The sequence below is a fragment of the Elephantulus edwardii genome, unplaced genomic scaffold, assembly GCF_000299155.1.
Source record: "Elephantulus edwardii isolate Elephantulus edwardi_28Jun2011 unplaced genomic scaffold, EleEdw1.0 scaffold00061, whole genome shotgun sequence".
Taxonomy (NCBI): Eukaryota; Metazoa; Chordata; class Mammalia; order Macroscelidea; family Macroscelididae; genus Elephantulus; species Elephantulus edwardii.
In genome coordinates, this window is record NW_006399811.1 from 14,875,966 (window position 1) to 14,889,343 (window position 13,378).

The 13,378-nt window shown below is 40.4% G+C and overlaps 1 protein-coding gene across 1 annotated transcript in view; it reads left to right on the forward strand.

Annotated features, from left to right (window-relative positions):
* LAMC2 (laminin, gamma 2) overlaps nucleotides 1-13,378 on the forward strand; it is an 89,850-nt gene that overhangs the window by 33,954 nt on the left and 42,518 nt on the right. The window contains exon 3 of the mRNA XM_006887751.1: nucleotides 11,903-12,038. Coding sequence (XP_006887813.1) covers nucleotides 11,903-12,038 — 136 coding nt within the window. The remainder of the gene's footprint in view (nucleotides 1-11,902; nucleotides 12,039-13,378) is intronic.

Sequence of the window (13,378 nt, forward strand, 5' to 3'; positions counted from 1 at the left end):
TTGCTATTGTAAGCAAAGCTGCAATAAACATGGGTGTGCATGAGCTTGGTCCTTTTTTAAAAAAGAAAAATAGAAACTATATAGCCCAGAGTCGGTGTGAAGGGTTTAGTAGAAGCAGTGTAAGCCAATCATGACTGATACCTTGCAGCTGCTCGCTCTGTGCCAGGCACTTTTCTAGACAGTGTTCATCTAGCAGTTAGTATAATTGTTACAAGCAACCTTATGAGGAGGATAGTATTATTATTATTATTCCCATTTTACAAATGAAGTAGCAGAGCTTGGAGAGCAAAGTGAAGAATCTTGCCCAAGGCTGTAGGGCAAGAGTTTGAGTCCCAGGTTTGCTGACTGATATGTCAAGTCATTATGCAGAGAATGTGGCAAGAGGTGTAGGTGTGGGTAGGCCATGGTGCCAGAGGGTCTGGGCTCAAGTCTTTGTGCTGCTGCTAGCACAGGGCCACTTTAGCGCGCCCGTTCACCTCTCTCGCTCTAGTTTCCACACCTGTAAGAAGGTGACCTTGGAGTTGCAAAATAATTGTGAGGATAATACGATGTTTGCTACATACATGGAGGACATTCAGTAAATGTAATTTAAAACAGAGGTCAGGTTGTCAATCTCAATGCTAGTCTGATTTGTTTGTCTTTGAAATGAACATTCTCCTAAGTGGTACAGCACTGTTCTGTCCTTTCTCTGTATTGAAGTAACCTTGGATTTCTATGATACTGAATGGTGTAACACAATGGTTACACATGGTTGACAGTGTTTGGTAGAGCTTACTGATTAAGACAGGCTTGGAAGCAGGAGTGGCCTCCACTTCCTAAACATGCCTGTGGAAACTCTATGAACTTAGAAGAAGGACAATAGTTCTTTTGTTTATAGGGTTGGTTCCAGATGGCACTTAACAACAACATAAATGCCAAAACCCTTGTCTCTGTTTTGGAGTTGCATGAAGAGGCTGGAGTCTGTGATGAAAATAGTGCTCTTGTTTTGGTTGATGATCTACATGTTGCAGGCGACTTGACGGCACATAACAACAACAACAACAACAACAACAATGTTTAGAGTCAACAAGCTCTTCTGGGGGGCCCTTACATTTAAAAGTTGGGCCTGAGGGATTATATTTTAATATCTTATTACTATATTTTGGAGGAACATTCTCCTAAGGCATACAGCACTCTGGATAATTTGATGTGATGAGGTAATCTGGGTTTGCTGTGACACTGAATCTTGTGCCATTTGGGTTTCAAATGCCATAGTAGAACATCTAATAACTTCCCATAGTGGGCAGTGTTTGATGGAACTCCCAGATTGATTCAAGTTTGGAAGCAGGAGGTGGCATTCACTTCCTAAACGACATGCCTCTGAAAACTCTATGAACTTGGAGAAATGACCACAGTTATAGAAAGACTTCAGGCCTTTTGTTCATAGGGTTGCTATGAGTCATGCTCGACTCAATGGCAATAAACAACAACGACAACAATCATAGAATCACAGTCTGGTTTAGAAAGAAGGCTTGTGAAAACCATGTATCTAAAATCTAAATATATGGCTTGTGGAAGCCATATATCCATGATCTAAAACTATTTAGTTCATGGCTCTTGCAAATTTAACCATAGTTTGACATCTGCTGTCCCTTAACATCTCTAACTTGGCAATGTATATTTTTTGATAAATGGCCTAACATCTCCTAGCAGGTGATGGCAAGAATTGAAGTTGTAGTTCAAGGTGACAGAAAACAATTACTTCTTGTTCTCTTACTATGAGAGAGGGGAAAATTAGCTAACCCATCCTCAAGGCAGACAATGTAAGTATTCAGGAATAACTTCATGGATATTCTTTTCCAAGAGCTGAGTAATACTTCCTATTATTCATCTGTCTATCTATGTATCATTAATATCACATGCAAGCAAGATTCTACTGAAAATTATCCAAAAATGTTTGGAACAATATGTCAACAGAGAACTGCCAGATGTGCAGGCTGGATTTAGAAGAGGTCGCGGTACTAGGAATATTATAGCTAATGTTAGATGGATCTTGGCAGAAAGCAAAGAATACCAGAAGAATGTCTATCTGTGCTTCATTGACTATGCAAAGGCTTTTGACTGTGTGGATCACAACAAGCTGTGGCTGACTCTGAGAAGAATGGGAATCCCAGAATATTTGATTGTGCTAATGCGAAACTTATACTTGGACCAAGAGGCAGTCGTCAGAACAGAGCAAGGAGACACTACATGGTTCAAAATCAAGAAGGGTGTTCGTCAGGGATGTATTCTGTATCCATACCTTTTCAAACTGTATACAGAACACATCATCCGAGACGCTGGGCTATACGAAGAGGAATGTGGCATCAGGATTGGTGGAAGAATCAACAACCTGCGTTACGCAGATGACTCAACCCTGCTCGCTGAAACTGAGGAGGACCTGAAGCACTTGCTGCAGAAGATCAAGGACTACAGCCTCCTATATGGACTGAAGCTCAACATCAAGAAAACAAAGATTCTTACCACTGGGCCAATTGGCAGCATCAGTATGGGTGGTGAAGAGATTGAGATAGTTACGTTTTAATTTACTTGGTTCCACAGTCAACACTCTTGGTAACAGCAGCCAGGAAATCAAGGGACGAATTGCACTGGGAAAGTCAGCTGTGAGGGACCTCTCAAGAGTACTGAAGAGCAATGATGTCAGACTGGAGACTAAGGTGTGCCTGATCCAGGCTATAGTCTTCGCACTTACATGCTATGCATCAGAGTGTTGGACAGTGAATAGGGTTGATAGAAAGAGAATTGATGCTTTTGAGCTTTGGTGCTGGAGAAGAGTGTTGAATATACCATGGACTGCTAGGAGAACAAACAGGTTTGTCCTGTAGAGGGTGAAGCCGGAAGGCTCTTTGGAGTCAAGGATTCTGAAGCTTCGCCTGACATATTTTGGGCATGTTGCAAGGAGGGACTGGTCCTTAGAGAGGGACGTCATGTTGGGCAGAGTGGAGGGGCGGTGAAGGAGAGGAAGACCTTTGATGGGATGGATTGATTCTGTGAGTGGAGTGGTGGGAATAAGTGCGTTTGAGATGGCTAGGTTGTCACAGGATAGAAGAACATTTAGAGCTCTTATATATAGGGTCGCTACGAGTCGCAAGCAACTCGATGGCACATAATAATAACAACAACAATCTATGTATCTATGTATCTATCTATGTATCTATCTATCTATCTATCTATCTATCTGCCTACCTTTCTTTCTTTCTTCAAATGTCTCATAAAAAAAGTCAATCATTGACCAGAGCTGTATAATTATATAAAAGAAAGGAAGAAAAATGAAAGAGTTCCATCCCCTTTAGTTCCAGATGACCTGTTTGTGTTAGCATGCCTCCCCACTGTCCTCACAGAGATAAGATAAACTGAAGCTCAGGGATCCAGCCAGCCGAGGCTGAGCAGCACCTTAGAGACAGCGAGGCTTTTCTTCACCACCCACTTATACAGACCATGGGATTAGTTTGCTGTCCTTAGGCGCCATAGAGTCGATTACGATGACTCATTGTGACCTTGTCAATGACAAATCTGAGCCCTGATAAAATTTCCAGCCTAAGTTTCATTTCCTCTGTGATTCCTCCATCTCCTAGTCAACTGGAGGATATTTTCCATTTTAAAATATCTGTCCAGAGAACTTACTTTCTAGTCCATTTCAAATCCAGAAGAGTACATCTTAAAAAAAAAAAAAATGCTACCATCCCATGTCAACTGCTAAATGCAAAATAAATTCACTTTGTAAAATTTCACCTAAACCAAAATGAGAAAAAAAAAAAAATCCAAAACGAAACAACACATAAACAGAAAGATGCCACATTCTACACTGGATGAATGAAACTGACAGTATTTATAAGACCTGAACTTGTCACCAATTTTTAACTTCATATAAATTTTTCATAAATAGGATACCCAGACCTGTTCTGCGGGAGAAGGGTGGGCTATCTCCTGTGTGATTTACTGCCTCTGAAAACCCACTGAAGGATCAGCTGTGAGTCGGTTCTGACTCAACAGTACAAACTAAAAAGTGTCTTGTCAGATTCAGCAGCAGAAATGAATATTTTCAATTCTTGTAACCACATATTTAAGTCCTGATAAACCTTTTGCAGTTGCTAGAAAAGGACATCATATTTGGTAGAGATGCAGCAAAAATGAAGAGAACTCTCAGTGAGGTGAATCAACATAATGGACTCAGACGTACTAAACAGCAGGCAACACTATATTCTGTTATGTGCAGAGTTTCTATGAGCCAGAGACAATTCCACGCGTCTAAACAGATAACGTGAAATTCCTCTGTGAGCACGTGTACTTTTTCCCCTCCCATGACACCTAAATTCTTGAGGTTTGTGAACATCAGTGGTACTGAACATAATATCTTTTTACATTTTTATTTATTTTAAAAAATTAATTAATTATTTTTATTTGAGTATAAGTTTACAAATCCTATTACCTTTTCACACAATCATACACATTTTATTTTATGTTTTCATTGTATAATTGATTAAATGTCTTATCAACACCTTTCTACTATTACTTGATTTTTTTTTTATATTTTCAAAATTACTTCCCCTACCCCAGTAGGAAGGGTCTTTTTTTATTACAGGGACTCAATGATTGCTTTCATCACTTAGTTTGAGTTTTTTTTAATATATTGTTGTTATGTTCTGTCAAGTCAAAATTGACAGCTGACACTTTAGCAGATTTTCAGAGGCTGTAAACCACATGAGAAGAGATAGCTCATCTCTCTCCTGTGGAGCAGCTGGTGGATTTGAACTACATGTTTTTGAGTTAACAACACAACTTCTTACCCACAAAGTCACCAGAGCTCTACAGGTAGACTTCGTGGATTTATAGAAAGCACTAAACCCTGATCGCAGAGACTATGTCTCTTCAAGAGGACACAGAATACTCATAAAAATTCATCATACATTAGATCACAAAGAAAGCGTGTGACATATAAACTCTTAATTTAAAAGTTTCCCCATCTATGACTCTGAGATTGGGTTGTGTAGATGACAATATTTAAATTGTTATTAAACCATAGAGAGTTAGTGAAAAGAGCACTGTTATAATGTAGGGATTGTAATTGATGTCACGGAAAAAATATGCATGAATGATGGGAGGACAGGCCAGTCCACTCAGTAAACTTTTATTCACATCACTGAAAAAGGGTTTAAAAAAATTACTATTTAAAAAGATCTTTAAGTACAAGTATATGCATTTTTAAGAATTTTTTTTTATAATGTCTTCCTGAATCTTCAAATGTAGAGAAATGATATTTGCATGTGTAAGGAAAGTGTTTAGTGAGATACAGACTTAGGGAGAGAGTGCTTTCAATCTGCTCCTTAAACTTGTGGGGTGTCCACATCTTTAAGAGTAGCTTATGAGTTGGGAATCAAGACAGATGTGTTTTATTTTAGCAAGACATTTTGAAAACCCAGCATTATCATTTCGGACACATTGGGACATGAACTAACTTAGCCCCGTTCACAGTTAGAGCCTGTGAATGTTTCCACATTTATTTCGTGAAGTTTAAAGGGGCCTCGGTGACAATCGAATTTCCTTGTGCTTGTTAGTTGTTGAGTTGACTCCAATTCATGACAACTCCATGTATCATGGAGTGAAATTCTGCCTGGTCCCGTGACATCCTTCTGATGGCCAGTGTGCTCAAGTGTGCGGTGACTCTTCAGCCTAGAAGGAAGATAACTGGCAGGACAGGCATTTAAATCTTCACTTCCAAGCATAGGCTCTTTTCCTGTTCCCCAACTTCCATTGTTTTTGTTGTTGTTAGGTGTCATCAAGTCAGAACCCACACATAGCTGACTCTCCAGCAGGTTTTCAGAGACTGTGAATCACATTGAAAGAGACTGTCCGAGGAGTGAACTGTGGGGGAGGGGTGGGCAGGGAGAAGAGTGCAACAATGAATGAATGGAAATCCAAAATCTCTGTAAATGTTCATTAAAATTAATAAAATAAAAAAATTTTTTTAAAAAAGATACTGTCTGTCTTTCTCTCTTGGAGCAACTGGTAGATCCAAATTGCTTGTCTTTTGGTTGGCAGTTCACTTTCTTACAATTAAGCTACCAGTGTTCCCTAGACCTGTGAATCAGACTTCCACCAGACCAGTGAATTCTAAGTTGTATCCGGTAGAACTCTGTGCTCCTGAAGATAATCATAAGTGTTGTCTTTAAAGATCCTCTGGTGGCCTGTAGTGAGCTGCACTGCTCACCCAAGGGCTGCATATCTCTGGCAGTTCAAATCCACAGTGGTTCTGAGGGAAAGCGATGAGCAGTCTCCTCCTGTGCAATTTACTGCCTCACAAAGCTGATGGAGGGCTCCAACTGTGAGTCCAAACCAAGAACGCTGAGTGAGTTCCTATAAGGATGTTAAATAGTATTTGGAAATACTGGCAATAAAATGTTAAATTAGCTTAGAGTCTGAAAGATTTATCATTTCCAATTATCAAGTCCTTGTGAAGACAAAATCATTACGTTCAGGAGGTTACTATTATTAGCACATTTCAGAACAGCATTCCACTGAATAGCTATCTAGGCTGTTTAGGTCCAACCTCAAAGCAAAGCAGTCTTCCAGCTGTGGTGGCCTTGTGGGTAAGGGGTGTGCTGCCAACACAAAGGCGGGTGCTTTGTATTCACCAGCTAACCTGCGGGAGAAAGGCAGACAGTCTCCTTTCTTACAGCTGATAGCCTCTAAAAACCTACTGGAGGGTCAGTGATGATTTGGCTCCAACTTGACAGTGATGAATAATATTACAAAATACGAATATTTTCATTCTGAACAATATTATATGGAGAGTTTTCTTAAATTGATAATGAAGTTACCATTAATTGGAATGGGGAAAAGTATATTCCTGAGTTTCCAAATAAGTATCCATTTATGTTTAAGTTAAAAAAAAAATCACTGAACTGAAGTTTCTTCTACAGTTACTGTTAGTTCTCAGAATGTAATCAAAAGGAATTTCCCTTGTTATCTCTGCCTGCTGACTGTTTATAGAGGAATGAGCATGGCAGTAAACATCAAACCCTGTAGCCTCTCTTCATGCTTCTCTTGTTTAAGTACTTTGGTGTCAAGGGCTGCTATGTGAAAAATACCGCAGGTCTCTGACTTTAACAAATAGAAACATCTTTTCTCACAGTGTAAGGATTCCTAATCCAAAGGACAGGCTCCACCTCCAGTTCTTTCATGGTGATAGTGAGTCCCTCTGATCTCTGTTAGCTTGTTTCATTCCTTTGTATCTTAGAAAAGATTCATTTAAGACACTACCTAATCCTTTTGGGGAGCTGTGGTGGCCTAATGGTAAGAAGCTGAACCATAATCCCAAAGGCAGGCAGTTACAGTCCCCCACCTGCTCCTCAGAAGAAGGATAGGCCATCTCCTCCCGCGGAATAACTGCCTCTGGAAACTTGCTGGAGGGTTAGCTATGAGTCAGTTCCAACTTGAAGGCACACAACAACAGCAGCAAATCTAATCTTGTAGATTACACCCTTCTCCTTAACATAACTGCCTCTATTTCTACCTCATTAACAATATCACTTTTTAAAAAAAATTTCAAATTTATTGCTATTGAGTAAGAAACAATTCATAGTTGATTTTCCATTTGGTTTCTATGACTGTAAATCACACAAGGTTGGTCCATCTTTCTTGCTGGTGTTGCTTGTGGATTAGAACTACCAGAGAGCAAGCATTTGGGTTTACAGCACAGGAATGAGGAATTTACACAAGCTGTAGGACAATTAACATCAGAGCGCAAAGTGGAAGGGAATACAAAAGTCTTGGCACAGTCAAGTTGACATGTTTTGGAGAGACACAGTCCATTTATAACAGACCTTGAGAGCTCTCCCACTTTTACTTTCTCCTGCCTTGTCTCAGAACTCTCCTCCTTTGGTTTCCACAGCTCAACCTTGTCTTGAAATGTTTTCTCCCTGGTCACTTTTTCTTGTAATTGATGGAGTCTCATTTCTAGCTGCAGCACATTCCCCTCCTCCCTCTATTTACTCTTTGAACTGTCTTGTCATCCCTTCCAGTTCAACCTGTGTGCGAAGGGTGCTTTCCCGAGTTCCAGAGGCACATCTCCACCTTGACATGCCACTAGAGACTCAAGGTTGCCAATGTCCCAAACTAACCTCATTACTTCTCTTGATGCCCTAGTAGCCTCAGATTCTGCCCCACCTGTGGTCTTCTCTGCTTGGATAAATAGCGTCACAGTCCACTTGGTTGCATATTTTTGAGACCTGGGGGATTAGCCATATGTCCCCTCTCCTCCATCATCCATGTCCTAAAAACTACCAAAGTCAGTCATTTTCTGCTCACAATGGTATTTCTCTTCTCCTCCTGGACAGTCCCTCTCCAAGGTATCCTGTTTATTGCTCTAGAATTGTGGGTGTGTTTTTTTAAATTAATTTTAATGAAAATTTACAGAGACTTTGCATTTCCATTCATTCATTGTTGCACTTTTCTCCCCAAACCCCAGTACACTCTTCTCTTTGGAAAGTAAAAGAAAAATTATTTCATAGTTTTACAATACCTCCCCCCAGGTCCACTCCACTATGCAACCTTCATTCTGGATTCCTGTCATGACAATAATACCTAATCACATATCCCTTTTAAACAGTTTCCTGCCTCATCTGTTTCAATGCAGTATACATTTTTTATCCCATCTTTCTCAGTCTCCCCCCAACCCCGATGTCAGTCCCATCTTACAACAGTGGCACTATGCAGTATTTGTATCTTTGTGACTGAGATATTTCACTCAGCATAATGTCTTCCAGGGTCAACCATTTTGGCATGAGTTCCTTGTTTTTCAGTGCAGCATAGTATTCCATTGTGTGACTATACCAGAGCTTCTCTATCCATTCATTTGTTGATGGGCACCTGGGTTGTTTCCAACTCCTTGCTATTGTGAACAGAGCCACAATAAACTCGGGTGTGCATATATCTGCTTGGATGGTGGTTATGGTCTCTTTGGGATATATTCCCAGTGGTGGAATTGCTGAGTCAAATGGTATCTCTTTTTGCAACTTTTTGAGAAAGCGCCACACCACCTTCCACAGTGGTTGCACCGTTTTACACTCCCACAAACAGTGAATAAGGGTTCCAATTTCTCCACAACCTCGCCAGCATTTGTTGCTTGCTGTTCTGTTAAATTTTGCTATTCCTACTGGGGTGAGATGATATCTCATAGTTGTTTTGTAGAATTGTTTCTAAACCACATATCTGATCTTATCATTGCCTAACTACACCTCCTGATGGCTCCTCAATGTCCTTAAAACGTAGTTCAGTGTCTGTGGCATGCTGTATGGAAGCCTTTATGGAAGCACTGAACCTGTACACATATTGATTTAAATTGCTGTGTACTAGTGAATTAAAAGGGAATGCAATCCCGAAAGCATGCTGTTTGAATACACAAGTTGCTCTGTGGAAGAAAAATGGGCAGTCTCCTCCTGTGTGAGTAAAACTGCCTCTAAAAGTCCACTGGAAGGTCAGTGATACGTCGGTTCTGATACACACCAACAACAGTGAAAACAGTGAATTGAGAGGCTACAGAAAAATAACAAAACAGAGAAGAAATATGCAGCAGCTTGTTAATGTTCTGTTAGCTTTGTAGATGACCGTAGCCTATTTATTATAAGAACTCTGATAATGTAGCAATTGAGTGCTTGACATTAGCTGAGAGACATATAGTTCAAACACACAAACTGTTTCTTCGGAAAAAGATACCATAATTTGCTTAAGTAAAGATTAGAACCTTGGGAAATCTGTGGGACGGTTTTACTTTACAGTGACTCAGTGACAAGAGTGTTGTTTGGTTTGTGGGTTTTTTTTTTCCTTTTTTAAATGGTAGCTTTTAATAATATTTTATGGTACATAATTGAAGTAAGAATTAATGAAAAGAGACAGTCATTAAAAACATACTGGCTGAAAGGCCTTAACAATAAAAATGACAATGTTATAATGAAAATGAACTTTCTAAACAATACTTAAATCACTCTTGAAGCCTATTAAAATATGTGTTTTTCCTGAACAATCAATATACTGTTGATATAAAATGGGATAGAATTATTACTTTATATATTTATATAATTTTCTGTAGAGTGCATATACTTAGTTTGTTTGGGTTTTTTTAAATTATCACAAATATTTGAGATATATGCATTACTGAGTAATTCAGACAGCTTTAGGGAGTTTTTATGTAGGTGAGCTGTGCCTCTCATCACCTTACCTTTTACCTCTTACCTAGTGTCTTTCACAATAATTATTTCCTGTTGGTTTGACAAGATTTCATTCTGTTGTGTAGAGGGTCATTATGAGTCAATGACACCTAACAACAACGTCTTGGCATTTGAGTTCCTGGTGGTGGACTTAATTGTACAACTACTAACTAAAAGGTTAACATTTGAAACCCATCCAGAGAAACCTTGGTATGTGAGAGGCAGGGGCCAGGTGAAAGAGGAGGCAGGCTTGCTCTGGTGTGGAAGGAAGGACACTCAACAAGTGGCTGCCTTTCAGGAGGCCACTTTTGTTAGAGAGTTCTGGTGAGGAGCTGCACTGCCAACCTGAAGGCACATGGTTTGAATCCACCAGCTGCTCTGTGGGAGAAATGCAGGCAGTCTCCTCCCGTGGGATGTATTGCCTCTGAAACATGCCAGACGGGCAGCTATGAGTTGGTTCCAATTTGACAGTAGATAACAACACAACAACATGTGGCTATCCCGAGCACCTTTTGCATTGCCATTAATCTGGGAGACCTTTCAATGAAAGAATTAATGATAGGAGACATACTCCAGTGCACCACATCAGAGAAGGTACATGAGTCCTCACAGGGAGTGATGCTCAAGAATTATACCTTCTGCACCCACACGGTCAGAGACTTTTGGTTAAGAGGTCTTTCGGGGTTTGTTTTTTAAAATCACACCATCAAACACTAAGGTAGAATTTTGCTCACTCTATTCTAGAAGCTAATATACTCAGGCTTAATTCTTTTTTCCCCTTTAACTTGTAAAAGTTCAAAGATCTGATGCACTTATAAAGCAGTAGTCTGTACCCTTCATTTACTGCCAACATTAGAGAAGTTTATGTGGATGGAAATACTTTCATGAGAAATTTCCATTTTCTCATCTCCCTCTTGGAGAGCCCAAAACTTTCCCTGATGTGTGGATAAATAGGCAGACAAGGTAAAGTCGTAGTTAAAGGGAGAGCTGATTTTTACTCCAATGGTCCTGGATGGCTGAAGTAACACACAGGGTCCCCTAGTGTTATACGCTGTCACGTTGGAACTGACTCATAGCTGACCCTCCAGCAGGTTTTCAGAAATTGCATGGGAGGAAATTGTCCATCTTTCTCATGCAGAGCGCTGGCAGATTCAAACCACCTGCCCTTGGATTGGCAGCACAACTGCTTATCCACTAGGCTGCCAGGGTTTCCTCGGGATCTCCTAAGCTCTCATAAACTGTCATATTTATGGGAGCAGTTTTCCATATCTTTCCTCTGTGGAAGAAAAACTGCCTCCTAATGCTGTAGTCTATGACCTTGGAAAAATGATGAAAGTTATACAAGTGTTCAGGTCTTTCGTTCATAGGGTTGCTATGAGTAGTCTATGACTCGACGACACTTAACAACAACAACAATGCTATATAAGGGAGCTCTGGTGGCCTAGTGGTAAGAAGCTATGCTGCAATCTCAAAGCCATGTGGTTTGATTCCATCAGCTGATCCGTGAAAGAAGAGTGTGCAATTAACAGTCTGTGAAAACCCTCTGGAGGGTCAGCTATGGGTCGGTTCTGACTTGATGGTACACAGCAACAATAACAATGCTATAAAAAGGAAATATTTCCTTTTTTGCTTATCCCTAAATGCCTCTTGTTTTATAGGTTCTCTAAGCGCCCGGTGTGACAACTCTGGGCAGTGCAGCTGTAAACCAGGTGTGACAGGAAGCAGATGTGACCGATGCCTGCCAGGCTTCCACAAACTCACTGAGGCAGGGTGCACCCAAGACCAGAGACTCTTGTAAGCATCTATATATATGCCACCATTGCTGCTAATAACGCTCATTTTATTAACAGGAGCAACAATGCACACTTACTGACACTCTTTTCAATCCTTTGCACAGATTATCTGATTTCATCTTCACAATAACTTCCTAAGAAGTTGAGGGTGCTATGTGCATTTGAAAGATAAGACATTCAGGACAGAAGAGGTTTTTGGGAGAATCTCAGTGATACTAGCGAGGATCGGGTACCTTGTTCGGTTGATATTTTGTGTACACCAGCCATTTGATGGGAGAGAGATGAGACAGTCTGAGCCCACCAAGATTTACACAGCCTTGGGGACCATATATATGGCAATTCTACACTGTCCTCTAGACTCACTCTGTATCGGAATCAACTCAGTGGAATGGTTGGTGGTGAACTTGAGCCTAATATTCAAGCCTAGAGAATTTGTCTCTGAACCAAAGCTCTTACTCCTGATTTTGCCCTCTTTTAGATGAATGAAGTAGGATAGAAGTAATGAATACATCAAATTCTACCTTCGGATCCATTTCTACCCAAATAAATGGAATGAATTCTCCCCCCGCCCCCCGGCATAATCTTTTGTCCCCTTTGGTTCTCTTGTCTGCAATACAATAAATTCTGATTCATACTGATGTTTTATCTGGTTTTCAAGGCAGTGCATCTTTATGGGAGGAGATTATTCCTCTTTTGTCCATCAAACAGGTAGTGGGACTTGAACCACTGACCAGCCCAATACACAATGGACTATGTTACCAAGGTTCCTTGAATATCCTCTTTTTCCTTCTCAGATACCTCTGTGTGGGGCCATGAGGGATAAGATAAAGTATACATGACAAATTGCAGAATTCCACAGAGATACAGGTCTGATTTTTCTAGCAACTGGACCTCAAGACACAAAGTGTACTGGCAATTTGGAGAGGTCTGACCTGTTTGAAGAGGAAAAGTGTGAGATGATGCTGAGAATGTAGATTGGAAGTGGGTCATAGAGAGCCACAGAGAGCTCTCTCTATGATCTGAGATGGTCTATGAGATCTGAGGCCGTGAGACAAAACAATGCTCACCTCTTTACCAGGTAGACTCATGGTTATGATACCTGGGACAGCCAATGTTGTTGAATAAGGCTTGAGAGTGAGTGAAAGGGGTGAATACATTTTGAAAGTTATCTTAGTATAATGCAAGGCTCTTAGCATAACAGCATTGTTGGGGCAGCTTAGGGAAGGAGGAGCTTGGCAGTGAAGTCATTAGCTAAGGGCTCCAGTCAATCCCACTGCCATAGAATTGAATCCAACTCATGAATTCCAATGCAGTGACCTGCTATTGGAATTCTGAGGCTGT